The 13,518-nt window shown below is 36.3% G+C and overlaps 1 protein-coding gene across 4 annotated transcripts in view; it reads left to right on the top strand.

Moving 5' to 3' along the window:
• MCU (mitochondrial calcium uniporter) overlaps positions 1–13,518 on the top strand; it is a 201,157-nt gene that overhangs the window by 158,204 nt on the left and 29,435 nt on the right. For all 4 annotated transcript variants that reach the window (XM_063103230.1, XM_063103229.1, XM_063103228.1 and 1 more), the window contains one exon: positions 6,386–6,455. In XM_063103230.1, the coding sequence (XP_062959300.1) occupies positions 6,386–6,455 (70 nt within the window). The remainder of the gene's footprint in view (positions 1–6,385; positions 6,456–13,518) is intronic.

Here is a 13,518-nt window from a genome sequence, read left to right as displayed (position 1 = left end):
CTCTCTCCATATATATTTCTCTCCCTCCCCACCTTCTTCCCTCAGTCTTCCTTCCCTTAGTCTGATATCTAATTGACTATCAATATTTTGGGGTTATTTGCATGTTATTTAGACTTGACAGTCTTCTTAAGTTGCTGGCAGGAATATACTGCTGAGTTTGCTCTCCTGAACTATGAAAGGTGAATGTAGGGAAAGTTGCATAATTTATGATAGTAAAGGATTTAAAAGTAAGTTTTGACTTGAATTTAATAATTTGCTCTGAGGGCATGAGATGTCTTTCTGTAATATTAAAGTTTGTTTTTTTATTGGCTTGGGGAAATAAAGTTATAGTGTTTTATAGTCTAACTCTAAATTGATAACACTAGTATTTTCTTCTCCTGGGGTTAAGATTAAATGGAAATGATTGTAATTCTAGGCCAGATGTTATACTTTCCTTTACTTTAACTACGAACTCCTGCTTTTCCTTGAAGTTCTCAAGTTACTTGTCAAAGATGTGGACTGTCTTGTACAAGGTATAAACTTGCATTTTCATTTCATGAGACTGTGTTGCTGATACTGGAGGAGAGGGCCTGGGGAGGTCAGATAGCTGACTTCAACCCACTGTGTCATCTGCCAAGTTCTTGACTCCAACAAGGAAAGAACTCAAGAGCAGAGTTGGAGCAGAAAGCAAAAACAGGTATAATGTAAAGAATAAGAAATACACACCTCACAAGCGAAGTGTGGGCTGACTCCAGAGAAAATTAGCCACAGCCCCTCCTTCTTCCTGGATTCTACTTTTATAGCTGGCTATTCTGTACATATTCATACTATCTAATGCATATTCAACTAAGGGTGTGGTTCCCAGTTGTGTAACAGGTTATGTAATATAGCATTGCACATGCTCAGTTGGTCTCTTTGGAGCATGTCCGTTGGTCAGATTCCAACATATACACCTAAAATATGGTAGGTGCTCCCTAGTGCCTCCAGTGGAAGGTCATTCACAGGGTAAACTCCTTTCTACTGAGCATGCTCAGCCACTGGAATTATATAAGTCTGCTTCCTGTGGTCTCAATCTCCACATGTTGCTGCCAGAAATAGCAGCAAGCAATAGCAGCTCAGGACTCAGAGGAGGGGATTGAGTCCTAGAGGAGTTTGAGACCCAAGGGAGTGGTCTGAAAATCAACCCAAGGGAAACTGAGCATCTCTTATCACAGTGCCACCAAATCATCTTGTTCATGTGCCATTAATATTGCGTAGAGATTTACCTTTTCTCTGATAATTTTTGTACATTCTAAATATTTTCTTAACCTTAATCCTGGTCTCTGCCTATGAAATTTAAATGTGTGAATAACACATACCATTTGCCTGAATGTTTTTGATGACTTTTCTTTTTTTTAAATTCTTGGCATATTTTTAAAATTTTAACATCAGTTAAATATTTATTAAGGACTTACTATTAAAAGTAAGAGAAAATAACAGCAACAAAAGCTTACTGTTTTCTTGTGACATAGTAAGAGTATAAAATTTAACCCATGAAATATGTTCAATTTATGCAAGTCATAGAATATAGTTTAAAATTGCAGTGGCTCTTTGCTGTTGAGTAATTTATAATCTCTTTCTTTTTTTTGTTTTGATTTTGTTTGTTGTCACCATATTTCAAGGAATAAAGGCAAGGGTGAAATCCTTTTTTTTCTATTGGCTTTATTAGACTGTAAGCTGCTAGATGGTTTAAAGAAAGAAAAGGACCTTTTTATGTGTTTATGAACACTTAATAAATAATATTTTGTAGTTGCCAGTGTCATCATAGAAGTAGCCTGGGAAGGACTTCGGGAAAGAGAATTATTCCAGAAATACAGAAACCTTGTTCTACAGCAAGGATCAACAAACATTTTCTTAAAGGGCCTAATGATAAATATTCTAGGCTTTGTGCGCCATGTAGTCTCTGCTGCAACTACTCAACTCTGTCTCGCAACTACACACCAACTACTCAATTCTGCTGTTGTGAAAGTATGTGAGTGGGCTATAGGTAGTAAGTAAATGAATGAGCTTTGGTGCATTGTAGAACTTTATTTCCAAAACCATGCAGCCAGCCTGCCAACCCATGTCCTGTAGCATCTAACAAATGTTATTAATAAGCAACCATGTATTGATACAGTTCTCTGCCCACAAAAATATCTTTTATTATTGGAAAGGACAATTGTAAAGTCACAGAGGACAGAGAGCTTCCCTCCTGTTTTAAAATGGCCTCGTAGATGTATACTGAACTATTTTCAGGTGAGGTGATCTGTATGATGGTTGGAATTTCCTTTAAGATCCTGCGAGGAGAAAAACTATGTGGGTATAGGTTAACTGAGTTTGACAAATTGCTAATAGATATATGAGGCTATTTCAAAAAGTTTATGGAAACATTCATTTTATCTTTTAATTCTATTTTTCCATGAACTTTTTGAAGTAAAAGCAGATGACGGGTTCGTGGGATTTCTTAACACTGTGCTCTGTATTTTGAGTATTTTTTAAATGTCAACAGTAAAAAGTTACTGCATAACAAATAATGGCCCATTAAAGGCAGCAGTTTCTCCCTTCTCTTCTCACACCTCAGAATAGGAAGGAGAATAAGAAACAGAAATACAAGCTTTGTCTTCAGCACAGCCAGGGAGGTGTCTGCAATTCCAAAGCTCATTACATAAAGAAAGGCTGCTAGATCCAGTGAAGGTCAAATAGGTGCTTGGGAAGACCCCGAGAGATGACATCTATGTTTGCAGAATGCCAACAAAGCTAGGTAGCCACAGTTCTCCAAAGTGGCTGGCCTCAGACTTCTCCACAGCAGCATTAGGCACTGGCACTTTGCTTACAAGTCCTCAAGGAAAGATTAATTTAAGAATTAACATGCTAAGCTTCAGGAATTTAGCTCTCATGAGCCCTATATCTACAGGAAGAAGTTCAGCCAACCAAGAACTGAAAGGAAAAATAACCACTAAAGTATTGGCAGTGAGCATGGAGTCCATTGATCTATAGAATTAAGACTAAAACAAATGTGGAAATTAGGTTTACAGAACAGAGTATAAAGCTTTAAAACCTTGACAATATGGTAGTGATATAACAAAAATTAGAAGGATGAGGGTCAGAAACGATGTGAAGTCATGTTTTATAACATGCCGTCAAGAGATGTCACTTAAAACCAATAAGTCCAGTAAAAGCTTAAAGTACTGGGGTGGAGGGGAGTGTGTAGGTAGGCAGATAGTTGATATGTAGATACATAGAGTGAAAAGTAAACACTAAGAAATAAAGTAAACTGATGGTAGAGGGGAAGAAAAAAGCATGACTGTATTAGTTCATCATTGCTCATAAAAGAGATATGATTTTTGTGTTTTAATATGAAGTGTATTTTATATAAAGTTACAGTTTTAAAAATTTACTTATTCAACATGTATTTGATAAGGACTTGTTATTTGCCAAGCATAACAGTGACCAAAACAGACAAAAATTTTTGCCTCATGGTTTGGAGGAGACAAACAATAAGCATAATAAGTAAGTAAATAGTTTGTTAAGATGGTTAAGTCGATGGGAGGCAGGAGGAAGTACAGCGTAAAGTGGATCAAGAGTATTAATTCATAGGGTGGCCTTTTAAAATTGGGGTCAGAGTAGGCTTTACTCAGAAAATGAAATTTGAACAAAGCTTTGAAGGAAGTGAGGGAGCCAGATAGTTGTCTGGAGAAACACTATTCTAAGCAGATAGTAGCTATTGCAAAGGTCCCAAAGCAAAAGTGTAGCTGTTCAAAAAACAGGAAAGAGTTTAGAAGGGCTAAAATACAGTGATCGAGAGAGTGAGTGGTAGGAGATAGAGACATAACGGGATATCAGGTAATACTGAGCCTTTTAAAGGCCATTAAAGGAACTTTGACTTTTACTCTGAAATAACATTAGAACAGAAAAGAAACATTCCATATTATCAGAACAAAAAAAACCCTCCATATTATCAGAAGGAATGCATGCATAACTAAAATAAAGCAAGCACAAACCATTTAGTAAAATATTTTAAAGTAGATAGCAGCAATAAAAACAAAGCATAGCATAAAATTTCATAACTGAAGAGAGAATAAATATGTATATTATAGTAATAAAGTGTAAATAGGTTAGACTTTCCTATTAAAAGATTACCAGATTAGATCACAAAGAAAATTACAGATGGTCCCCAACTTGGATGGTTCAATTTACAATTTTTTTGACTTTACGATGTATTTGTCTGGTGGTAACCCCATCATAAGTCAAGAAGCATCTGTATTTAAAGCCATTCCTAAAACAAAGAAATGGAGGAAGGATAATAAAATTAAAGGACAGGCAAAGACAAATAGGTATATGAAAGCTAAAAAAAATGCAGAGGTAAAAAAGACATTACATGAGGAAAAAGGGCATACAAGATCTGTATGAAGAAAACTTGAAAATGCTTCTCAGGAATACAAATGGAGACCTAAATAGAAAGCCTTACAAGTTTCTTGGATAAAAAGACTCAAAGTCATATGGATGTTAGTTTCTCTTATGTTAATCCATGGAGTTAATGACCTCAAAATGCTAGCTAAAATTTATTGAGCACTTACTCTGTGCCAAGCACTGTTCTAAGTACTTTATATGTATTGCTTATTTTGTCCTCACAGTGACTTTATGGGTAGATGTTAGTCCAGTTTTCAGTGAAGAAACCAAGCCACAAACAGGTTAATGAACTTGCTCAAGGTTGCTAGAGGAGTTACTGAGAACCAAAATCAGAACTCAGGATGATTTCAGATTCTGTGCTTTTACCGACTACAGTATACTGCTTTTTAAGACTAATGGGATTGTGTGTGTGTGTGTGTGTGTGTGTGACTCTAAAGTTCATATGGAGAAACAAGGAAGAATAGCCAGGAAAATTCCTAAAGAAAAGTAATAGGAAAAACTAGCCCTACCAGATATTAAAATATATTTTAAAACTAGAATGTTAAAAGAATGTAGTTATGCTGTCATAAGTAGCCAGATCATTGGGCAGAATGGAATTTCAGAAATAGAACCAAATTCAGATAGGTATTTGGAAAATTATATAGCTAGCATTTCAAATAAATGAGAAAAAGATGAATTATTCACTATATGGGACAGCTGTGTTGTGACTAGAGGGAAATTAGTCAGATTTCTACTTAACTTTAGCTAAAATTAATTCCTAATGAATCAAAGATTTAAACCTGAAAAACTAAACTAGCTGTGAGCCAAGTCTCAAGTAATTTTAAATGATTTATTAACATTTTTTATAAATCTCATTCTTACATTCTGCATGCTCTCTTAAGTCTAAAGGAGGTGGGGATTAATGATATTCACACGAAGGATGGATGTCTGTCATATGCCAAAGCTGTGTTAAGGTATGCATTGTTGTAGAGTCCCAAATGATTTTTCTTTGGGCTGATGAAGTGGAATTTATCAGTCTCTGAGGCTAATATGAGTACACTGGTTTTTAGTCAGTTAATGCCTTTCTTCTTCCTTTGATACTTTTTGGGGTTGGGAGAGTAAAAGGTATGAAGGAAGAGGGCCGAGCCTGTGGCGCACTCGGGAGAGTGCAGCGCTTGGGAGCGCGGCACTCTACCACCGCGGGTTCAGATCCTATATAGTAATGGCCGGTGCACTCACTGGCTGAGTGCCGGTCATGAAAAAGACAAAAAAAAAAAAAAAAAAAGGTATGAAGGAATAAATTAAGCATTTTGCAAGTCAAAAATGCTTTCAGTATTCCTTCTGAAAGTTAGTTTAATTATGGGAACCTAAATTCCAGATTCACATCCACAGTGACATCACTCTGAGGAAATAGTAAAGGCAGGTGTGAGTGTAAATGATTTCCTTCTAACACTCTGAAGAGGTAATGAATGAGAACTCACAGAGTGAGGTTGCTTGTCTAAGTTTAAAAAAAAAAGAGTGAACAGAAAGACCAAGTGCCTACCCAATAACAAATCCATAATATAGCTGCTTAATAACCTGTCATACCTGCTAAAAAGAAAAAGGAAGGAAATGCAGATCTAAAAGCTAATAGGAGGGAGAAGCAGCAAGAAAGTTAGTTTTGACTTGATAGCACTTAAAACCAATATTAAGTGTTTTGAAAAGTAGGTAAAAAAGATGATTTGTGTGGCATAATTCTAATTTTGTTTAATGTCACATTTGTATGTATATGTGTGTATATGTAAATGTGCTTGTATATATTCTTGAAACCAAAATTTTCACCACTATTACCTTAGGATGATAGTAGTTTGAAAGACTATTGTCTTTATCTGTATTTTTAAGCTTTTCTACAAAGAATACATGTCATATAAGAAGCTATTTTTTATTATGTACACACACATAACACGTATAACATTTTTTGTTCTGTCTTGTCAGTGGATGTGTCTTTTGTATTTTCTAGGTGCACCGGAGGCCCTCTTCCTGGCAGAATTTGGGAGTTGTTTATTGCAGTACTGTTGTGCCCTCTGATGGTAAGTTTTGGCAAATCCCTTTTTTATGTCTAATTTTTTTTTTTCCCTTAGCTTAGTGTTTCCCATTCTCTACCCAGCAGATGAATTTATAAACCATACTTTTTTACTTAAGATGGGTTTTAGGGTAAGAGAGAAAAGGGAGAGCTGAAGAAGGGAAATAAAATTTGAGTAAGAATCTAGTGAATTTAGAGGAGTAACCAAGAAGGAAAAACTAATAGACCCATCAAGTCTTCATAGGTCATGGAATGTTCACTTATGTTTTAAAACTGGGGACATAGTTAATGTGAAAATCACAGAAGCACTGTCTTTGTATTTTCTAATCACTGAGTCTTCACATGATGGACGGTAATCAAGCACTGCATCCCCTTTGTGGCATCAGAGCCTAGACAGAAGCAATTCAAAGTCTGAGACTTCCTGCTCTTGCTTGTCTTTTTCTGCCCTTAGGCTCAGAACTGTAATACTCTTCTTTGATGTGGGAAGGGATAAACAGATGCTTGGGGACCTTTGTCAGTGTCCGGGATGCTACAAACTGGCAAAAGGATCTAAGATATGGTTGTTTTTACAGTAGTGGAGGGAGATGTGTTTATAATTTTCATTGTCATTTCTCTTACCCAGTATTGTACATTTATAGTTTGGATTGCTTGGCTTAGGGGTTGACTGCTAAATTTGTTTCCTTTGTTTATAGCACCTTTATTTATAATTGCCAAAACTTGGAAGCAACCAAGATGTCCTTCAGTAGGTGAATGGATAAACTGTGCTACATCCAGACAATAGATTATTATATTACTTAGCACTAAAAAGAAATGAGCTACCACGCCATGAAAAGACATGGAGAAAACATAAATGCATATTACCAAGTGAAAGAAGTCAATCTGAAAAGGCTACATATTGTATGATTTCAACTATATGACATTCTGCAACAGGCAAAGCTATAAGAGGTAGTAGAAAGATCGGTGATTGCCAGGGTTTAGGGAGGAGCACAGAGGATATTTAGGGCAGTGAAACTACTCTGTATGATGTTAAAGAGTGGATCCATGTCATTATACATTCGTCCAAACCTATAGAATTAAAACACCAAGAGTAAACCGTAATGTGAATTATGGACTTTGGTTGATAATGATTTGTCAGTGTAGGCTGGTCAATTGTAACCAACGTACCACTCTGGTGAGCAGCTGTTGATAATGGAGGAGACTGTGCAAGTAGGTGGAGGCAGGGAGTACATAAGGTATCTCCACACCATTCTTTCAATTGCACTGTGAATGTAGAACTGCTCTAAAAAAAATTGTCTTAAAAAAATAAGTTATATAAGTTAATTTGGTGTTTCTTAGTATTTTAGTTAATTGACCTCTTTGAGAATCTGATAAAGCTGTGGGCGGACTTCTCCCTTAGCCCTATTTCCTGGAAAAAAACCAAACAATTTATGCATAAAAAATTTTAGATATAATTTATGTTATTGCATTAGAAACAGGTTTTCTTAATATTGCTATATTTTAAAAATAAATGTTTACAAAAACTGAAGTATTTTCTCATTTTTAAGCCAAAAATGATGACCATTTCCTGTTGTTTTTTTTTTAAGAAATGAATTAAAGTATACAAATAAAATTTAATTCTCTATGAATGAATATTTCAGTTACAAGGCTGCTATTGTTTGGTTTGAATAAAGAAGTCAGTCACATAAAGGCCTTGTGTTGGAACATGGTAACTTGAATATCATCTTTAATATCTAAAAGGTTGTACCTTTTTGCTTGGGTGAACAGAACTAGTGAAAACTCTGAGAAAGATATGTGGTAACAAACATAATCACAGCTCCTACAGCTCACTTTGCCAAATGATGCTAGTAGCTAGGCTTGTGCAAGGAACCTAAGGATTCTTTGTAACTTTAGAATTGAATTCATATCACTATTTTGATGCAACATCAAAAGTGAAAAGATTACAAATACAGGTTTCAATTTTGAGGTTTTCTGAGTTCTAGTTCATCTGCTTTTCCATATAAATTTTGGGGTTTTTTTCAGTTTTATTAATATTTATTTTTGTGGAGTACCATGTATTGTTTCAATACAAGTGTGTACTACACAATGATTCACTTAGGGTAGAGAACATAGTTTCGTATCCATTAGTTCACTAATTCTTCTCTCCCCCCGCCCCACCCCTCCCCTCCCTTTCCAGCCTCTGGTAACCATTATTCTACTTTCTACTTCTATGAGTAAGAACACTTTTTTTTTAAGATTCCACATGAGTGAGATCATGTGGTATTTGTTTTTCTGTGCCTGACCTACTTCACTTAGCATGATAGTTTCCAGTTCTATCCATGTTGCTACAAATGACAGGATATCATTTCTTTTTATAGCTGAATAGCATTCCATTGTGTATATATACCAGTTTGTTTTATGCATTCATCCATTGATGGGCACTTAGATTAATTCCATCTCTTGGCTATCGTGAATAGTGCTGCAATGAACATGGGATTGCAGGTGTCTTTTTAATACATTGATTTCATTTCCTTTGGGTATATGCCCAGTAATGGGATAATAGATGGGTCATAGGTACTTCTAATTTTAGTTCTCTGAGGAATCTCCATATGGTTTTCCACAATGGCTGTACCAATCAAAATAAAATCTTTAATTCTTAGTAGAAATAAGTAGATGAATGGAAGGAAGGGAGGAGATGACCTTATACTTAGCACCAAGGTTTTTGATATTTATGACAAATTATTTTCGTAAACTGATTTTAAAAGAACTAGAATTAGCAAGAGGTACATAGGTGTAATACAACTATTTAACCAAAGTCTAATAACACTATATATTAAAAGATGATTTTTAACTTTAATTGTTTTCACTTTTATCATTTGAGCTTCACAGTAATTTCATGAAAATAGTTTTTACATAGTTTTTCAGAGATCCAGCTGTACAAATTCTAATTCACTTAAGGTACACAATGAAATATATAGTTGATTTGATTAACATTAACTTATATTACTGGTTAGAAATTACTTCAAATTACTGAAGTTAAGATTATATGATATTGGGATTTCATATATTAATATGAAAAGATATTTGGAAGATATTTTCTACATAATTATTTACATATGTGTTTTTCAAAATGATTATTCAAATGATATGTGTCAGATTTAGTGTTTTTAATACATTAATATATTATGAAAAATTTAATTGTTTTCCACATTTAAGTAGATTTTTCTGAGGTTACTGTGAAGCAAGTACATTTTGCTTATACGTATTAATTACAGATATTCCGAGGATATTTTTGCCATAATGTATAAGGAAGCTCCTTACTGTCACCAAAATAGTTTATTCTATTAAAATGATAATCTTCTGTTTTGTCTAACATATCATAATTTAACAAGAAAGCACTGGACTTTGGAATTATGCTTATGAATATATAAATTATTGTTTAAAAGAAATGATTTGAAGATATCTAGGCATGAAGCTGGTAAAAAAAAGTATGTAAGACATTTATTGAGAAGAATAAACTTTGAAGTGTACATAATAAAAGAAGATAGGAGTGAATGCAGAGTTTTACTGTGTTAATGGATAAGAGGACAACATTGTAGAAATTGCCTGTTTCCCCCAAATGAACTCAATGCAGTGCTAATCAAAACCCTAACAAGAACTGATGAATTTACTCAAAAATTCGTATGAGAGAGTAAAACTATACAAACAATTAAGATAAATTTGGAATAGAAAAACAAGGGGGCATGGTTTATCTAAAACACATATTAAAACATTTTTAAAACTACAGTAATCAAAACAGTGAAGTATTGGTGCAGGAAAGATTATTGAATCAGGTTAGAGAAACATTTCATATATGCAAAGCTGACATGTGATAGAATTAGCATTGTAAATCAGAAGAGAAAGAGCAGACCATTCAATAAATACTGCTGTTAGAATTGGCTTTTATACATTACCAAAGTAAATTCTGGGTGGCTTAAGGAGTAAAATGTAAAACAGAAAGCTCTAACTGAAAAAAAATTTTACACCAGAAACTAAAAACATTGAGTAGTGCTGTTAACTCTCTTAGCCTTTTTATTTATAATAGGGGGAAAAACTAGTTTTTCAATGGATAGATTGTAGTATATTCATACAATGAAGTTCTATATAGGAATTTAAGTATATAATCCAGAAACATGATTCAACTTGGGTAAATCTCAAAGCAATGATGAACGTAAAAGGCAGGTTGTTGAAGGTTATATACAGTGTGACTGTTTATGTACAGTAGTCCCCCTTATCCACAGTTTCACTTTCTGCAGTTTCAGTTACCCATAGTTAACCATGGTTTGAAAATTAAATGGAAAATTCCAGAAAAAAAATTAAGTTTTAAATTGCATCCCATTCTGAGTAGTGTGATGAAATCTTGTGCCATCCCTACTGGGATGTGAAATTTGTCCAGCGTATCTGTGCTGTATGTACTACCCACCTGTTAGTTACTTAGTAGTCATCTTTGTTATCAGATTAACTGTTGCAGAATCACAGTGCTTTTGTGTTCAAGTAATCCTTATTTTACCTAATAATGATTCCAAAGTGCAAGGGTAGTGATGCTGGCATATTGTTATAATTGTTCTGTTTTATTATTAGTCATTGTTGTTAGTCTCTTAGTGTGCCTAATTTATAAATTAAATTTGACCATAGGTACATACATGTATGAAAAACAGGCTATATAAGGTTCAGTACTATTGCAGTTTCAGGCATCCACTGGGGATCTTGGGATGTATCCCCTGCAGATAATGAAGGACTACTGTGAAGTCTAAATACATTCAAAGCCACACTATATTTGGTTATTTAATATTGTATAGCAAATTACTGCAAAGGGGCTTAAGACAACAATGATCTTTTATTATCTCTCATATTTTTGTGGATTAGGCATTCAGGAACAGTTTAAGTGAGCAGTTTGGAGTATCATGAGGTAACAATCTCATGTCAGCTAGGGCTACAATCATCTGACTTGACAGGGGCTAGAGGATCCAGTTCTGACGTGGCTCAGTAACATGACTGACAAGTTGATGCTCACTCTTGGTGGGAGGCACCATTCATTCGCCTTGTGGGCTTCTCCATAGGGCTGCAGGATTGTCCTCATGATGTGGTGATTAGCTTCCGCAGAGCAAATGATCCAGGTGAGTAAGGCAGAAGCTACAAAGTCTTTTATGATATAGCCTTGGAAGTTACATACCATCACTTCTGCTGTATTCTACTGGTTGTACAAACCACCCCTGATCTGATGTGAGATGGGACTGTATCAGGGCATGAGTACTGTCTTAGTGCGTTTTCTGCTGCTATCACCAAATACCACAGACCAAGTAGTTTATAAAGAAAAGAGATTTATTTGGCTTATGGTTCTAGATGCTAGGAAATCCAAGACTGAGGAGTCAAATCTGGTGAGGGCCTACTTGCTGCTTGATAACATTGTGGAATGCATCACGTGGTGAGGAAGAGCACATGAGAGACAGAGAGGGGAGATCAGGCTGAACCCACTCTTTTTATCAGGAGATCACTACCCTGATAACTAACCCACTCTTGCGATAACGGTGTTAATCTATTCTGCTGTGGCTCTACCCTCATGACTTAGTCACTTCTTAAAAGTCCTGCCTCTCAACACTATTACAATGGCAATTAAACTTCAACATGAGTTTTTGAGGGGACATTCAAACCATAGCATTCTACCACTAGCCTCCCAAAACTCATGTCCTTCTCAAATACAAAATACATTCAACCCATCCCAGTAGTTCCAGCACCAACTCAAAAGGCCAAAGTCCATAGTCTCACTAAATCAGATACAGGTGATACTCAAGGCACAATTCATCCTGAGGCAATTCCCTCCAGTTATGAGCCTGTGAAATCAAAACAAGTTATCTACTAAAATGCAATGGTGGGACAGGCATAGGATAACTATTCCCATTCTAAAAGGGAACAGTAGGAAAGAAAAAGAGGGATAACTGGTACAAAGTAAGTCTAAAACCCAATAGGGAAACAACATTAAGTCTTAAAGGTAGAGAATAATCTTTGACTCCATGTCCAACAACCTGAGCACTCTGGGGGATCAGTGGGTTGGGGGATGCAAGGCCTCAGGCAGCCCTGCCATTGTGGCTTTGCTGGCTCAATCCACCTACCAGCACCTGTGGGTTAGGGTCTCATGCCTGCAGCTTTCCCAGGCTGGAGTTGCTCACCGGTGGCCCTACAGTTCTGGGATCTCAGGGGTAACTCCACTTGCACAACTTTACTAGGCATTGTCCTATGGAGACTCTAGTGGCTCCAATCCCACATTTCTGCTCAGCATTGCCCTAGTAGGAGCTCTCTATGGTGGCTCAACTCCTGTGACAAGTCTCTGCCTGGGCCCCAAAGCAGTCCACAACATCCTTTGAAATCTAGTTGGAGGAAGTCATGCCCCACAGCTCTTGCATTCTACGTGCCTGCAGAATTAGGACCCTGTGGATGCCACCAAGGTTTACCACTTGTACCTTGCAGAGCAATGGATCAAACCCTACCTGGGCCCACTTGAGCCATGGCTGGGGCCGCTGAGGAGTGCTACACCAGAATGCTGGGAGCAGAGTCCCAAGGCATCCCTGGGCAGCAAGTCTGTGGAGGGTACCTTGGGCCCATCCCCTGAAACCATTTTGCCCTAGAGCTCTGGACCTATGATGGGAGGTGTAGCCTTGAATATCTCTGAAATGCCTTTGGGGTCTTTCTCCCGTTGTCTTGATGAGTAGAGTCCTGCTTCCCTCTATCCATGGCAGTCTCCTTACCAAATGGTTGCTTGGCCACACCATTGGTTTGCTCTCCCAAACTTTTTTCGCTCTTTACATGGCCAAGCTGTGAATTTTCCAAATCTTTCCATTCTGCTTTTCTTTTTACTATAAATTCTGTCTTCAAGTCATTTCTTTCCTCTTATATTTCACTGTATATGGTTAAAAGTGCCCATGCAGCAGCCTGAATGCTTTGCTACCTAAATATTTCTTCCACCAGGTATCCTAGTTCATTGCTCTTAAGTTCTGTTTGCCATGAAGTCCCAAGACACAGACATGATTCTGCCGATGTCTTTGCAACTGTGTAACAAG

This window comes from Cynocephalus volans, chromosome 7 (genome assembly GCF_027409185.1).
Source record: "Cynocephalus volans isolate mCynVol1 chromosome 7, mCynVol1.pri, whole genome shotgun sequence".
Lineage (NCBI taxonomy): Eukaryota > Metazoa > Chordata > Mammalia > Dermoptera > Cynocephalidae > Cynocephalus > Cynocephalus volans.
The sequence above is the reverse complement of the archived record's forward strand: the minus strand, read 5'-3'. Positions and strand labels throughout refer to the sequence as shown.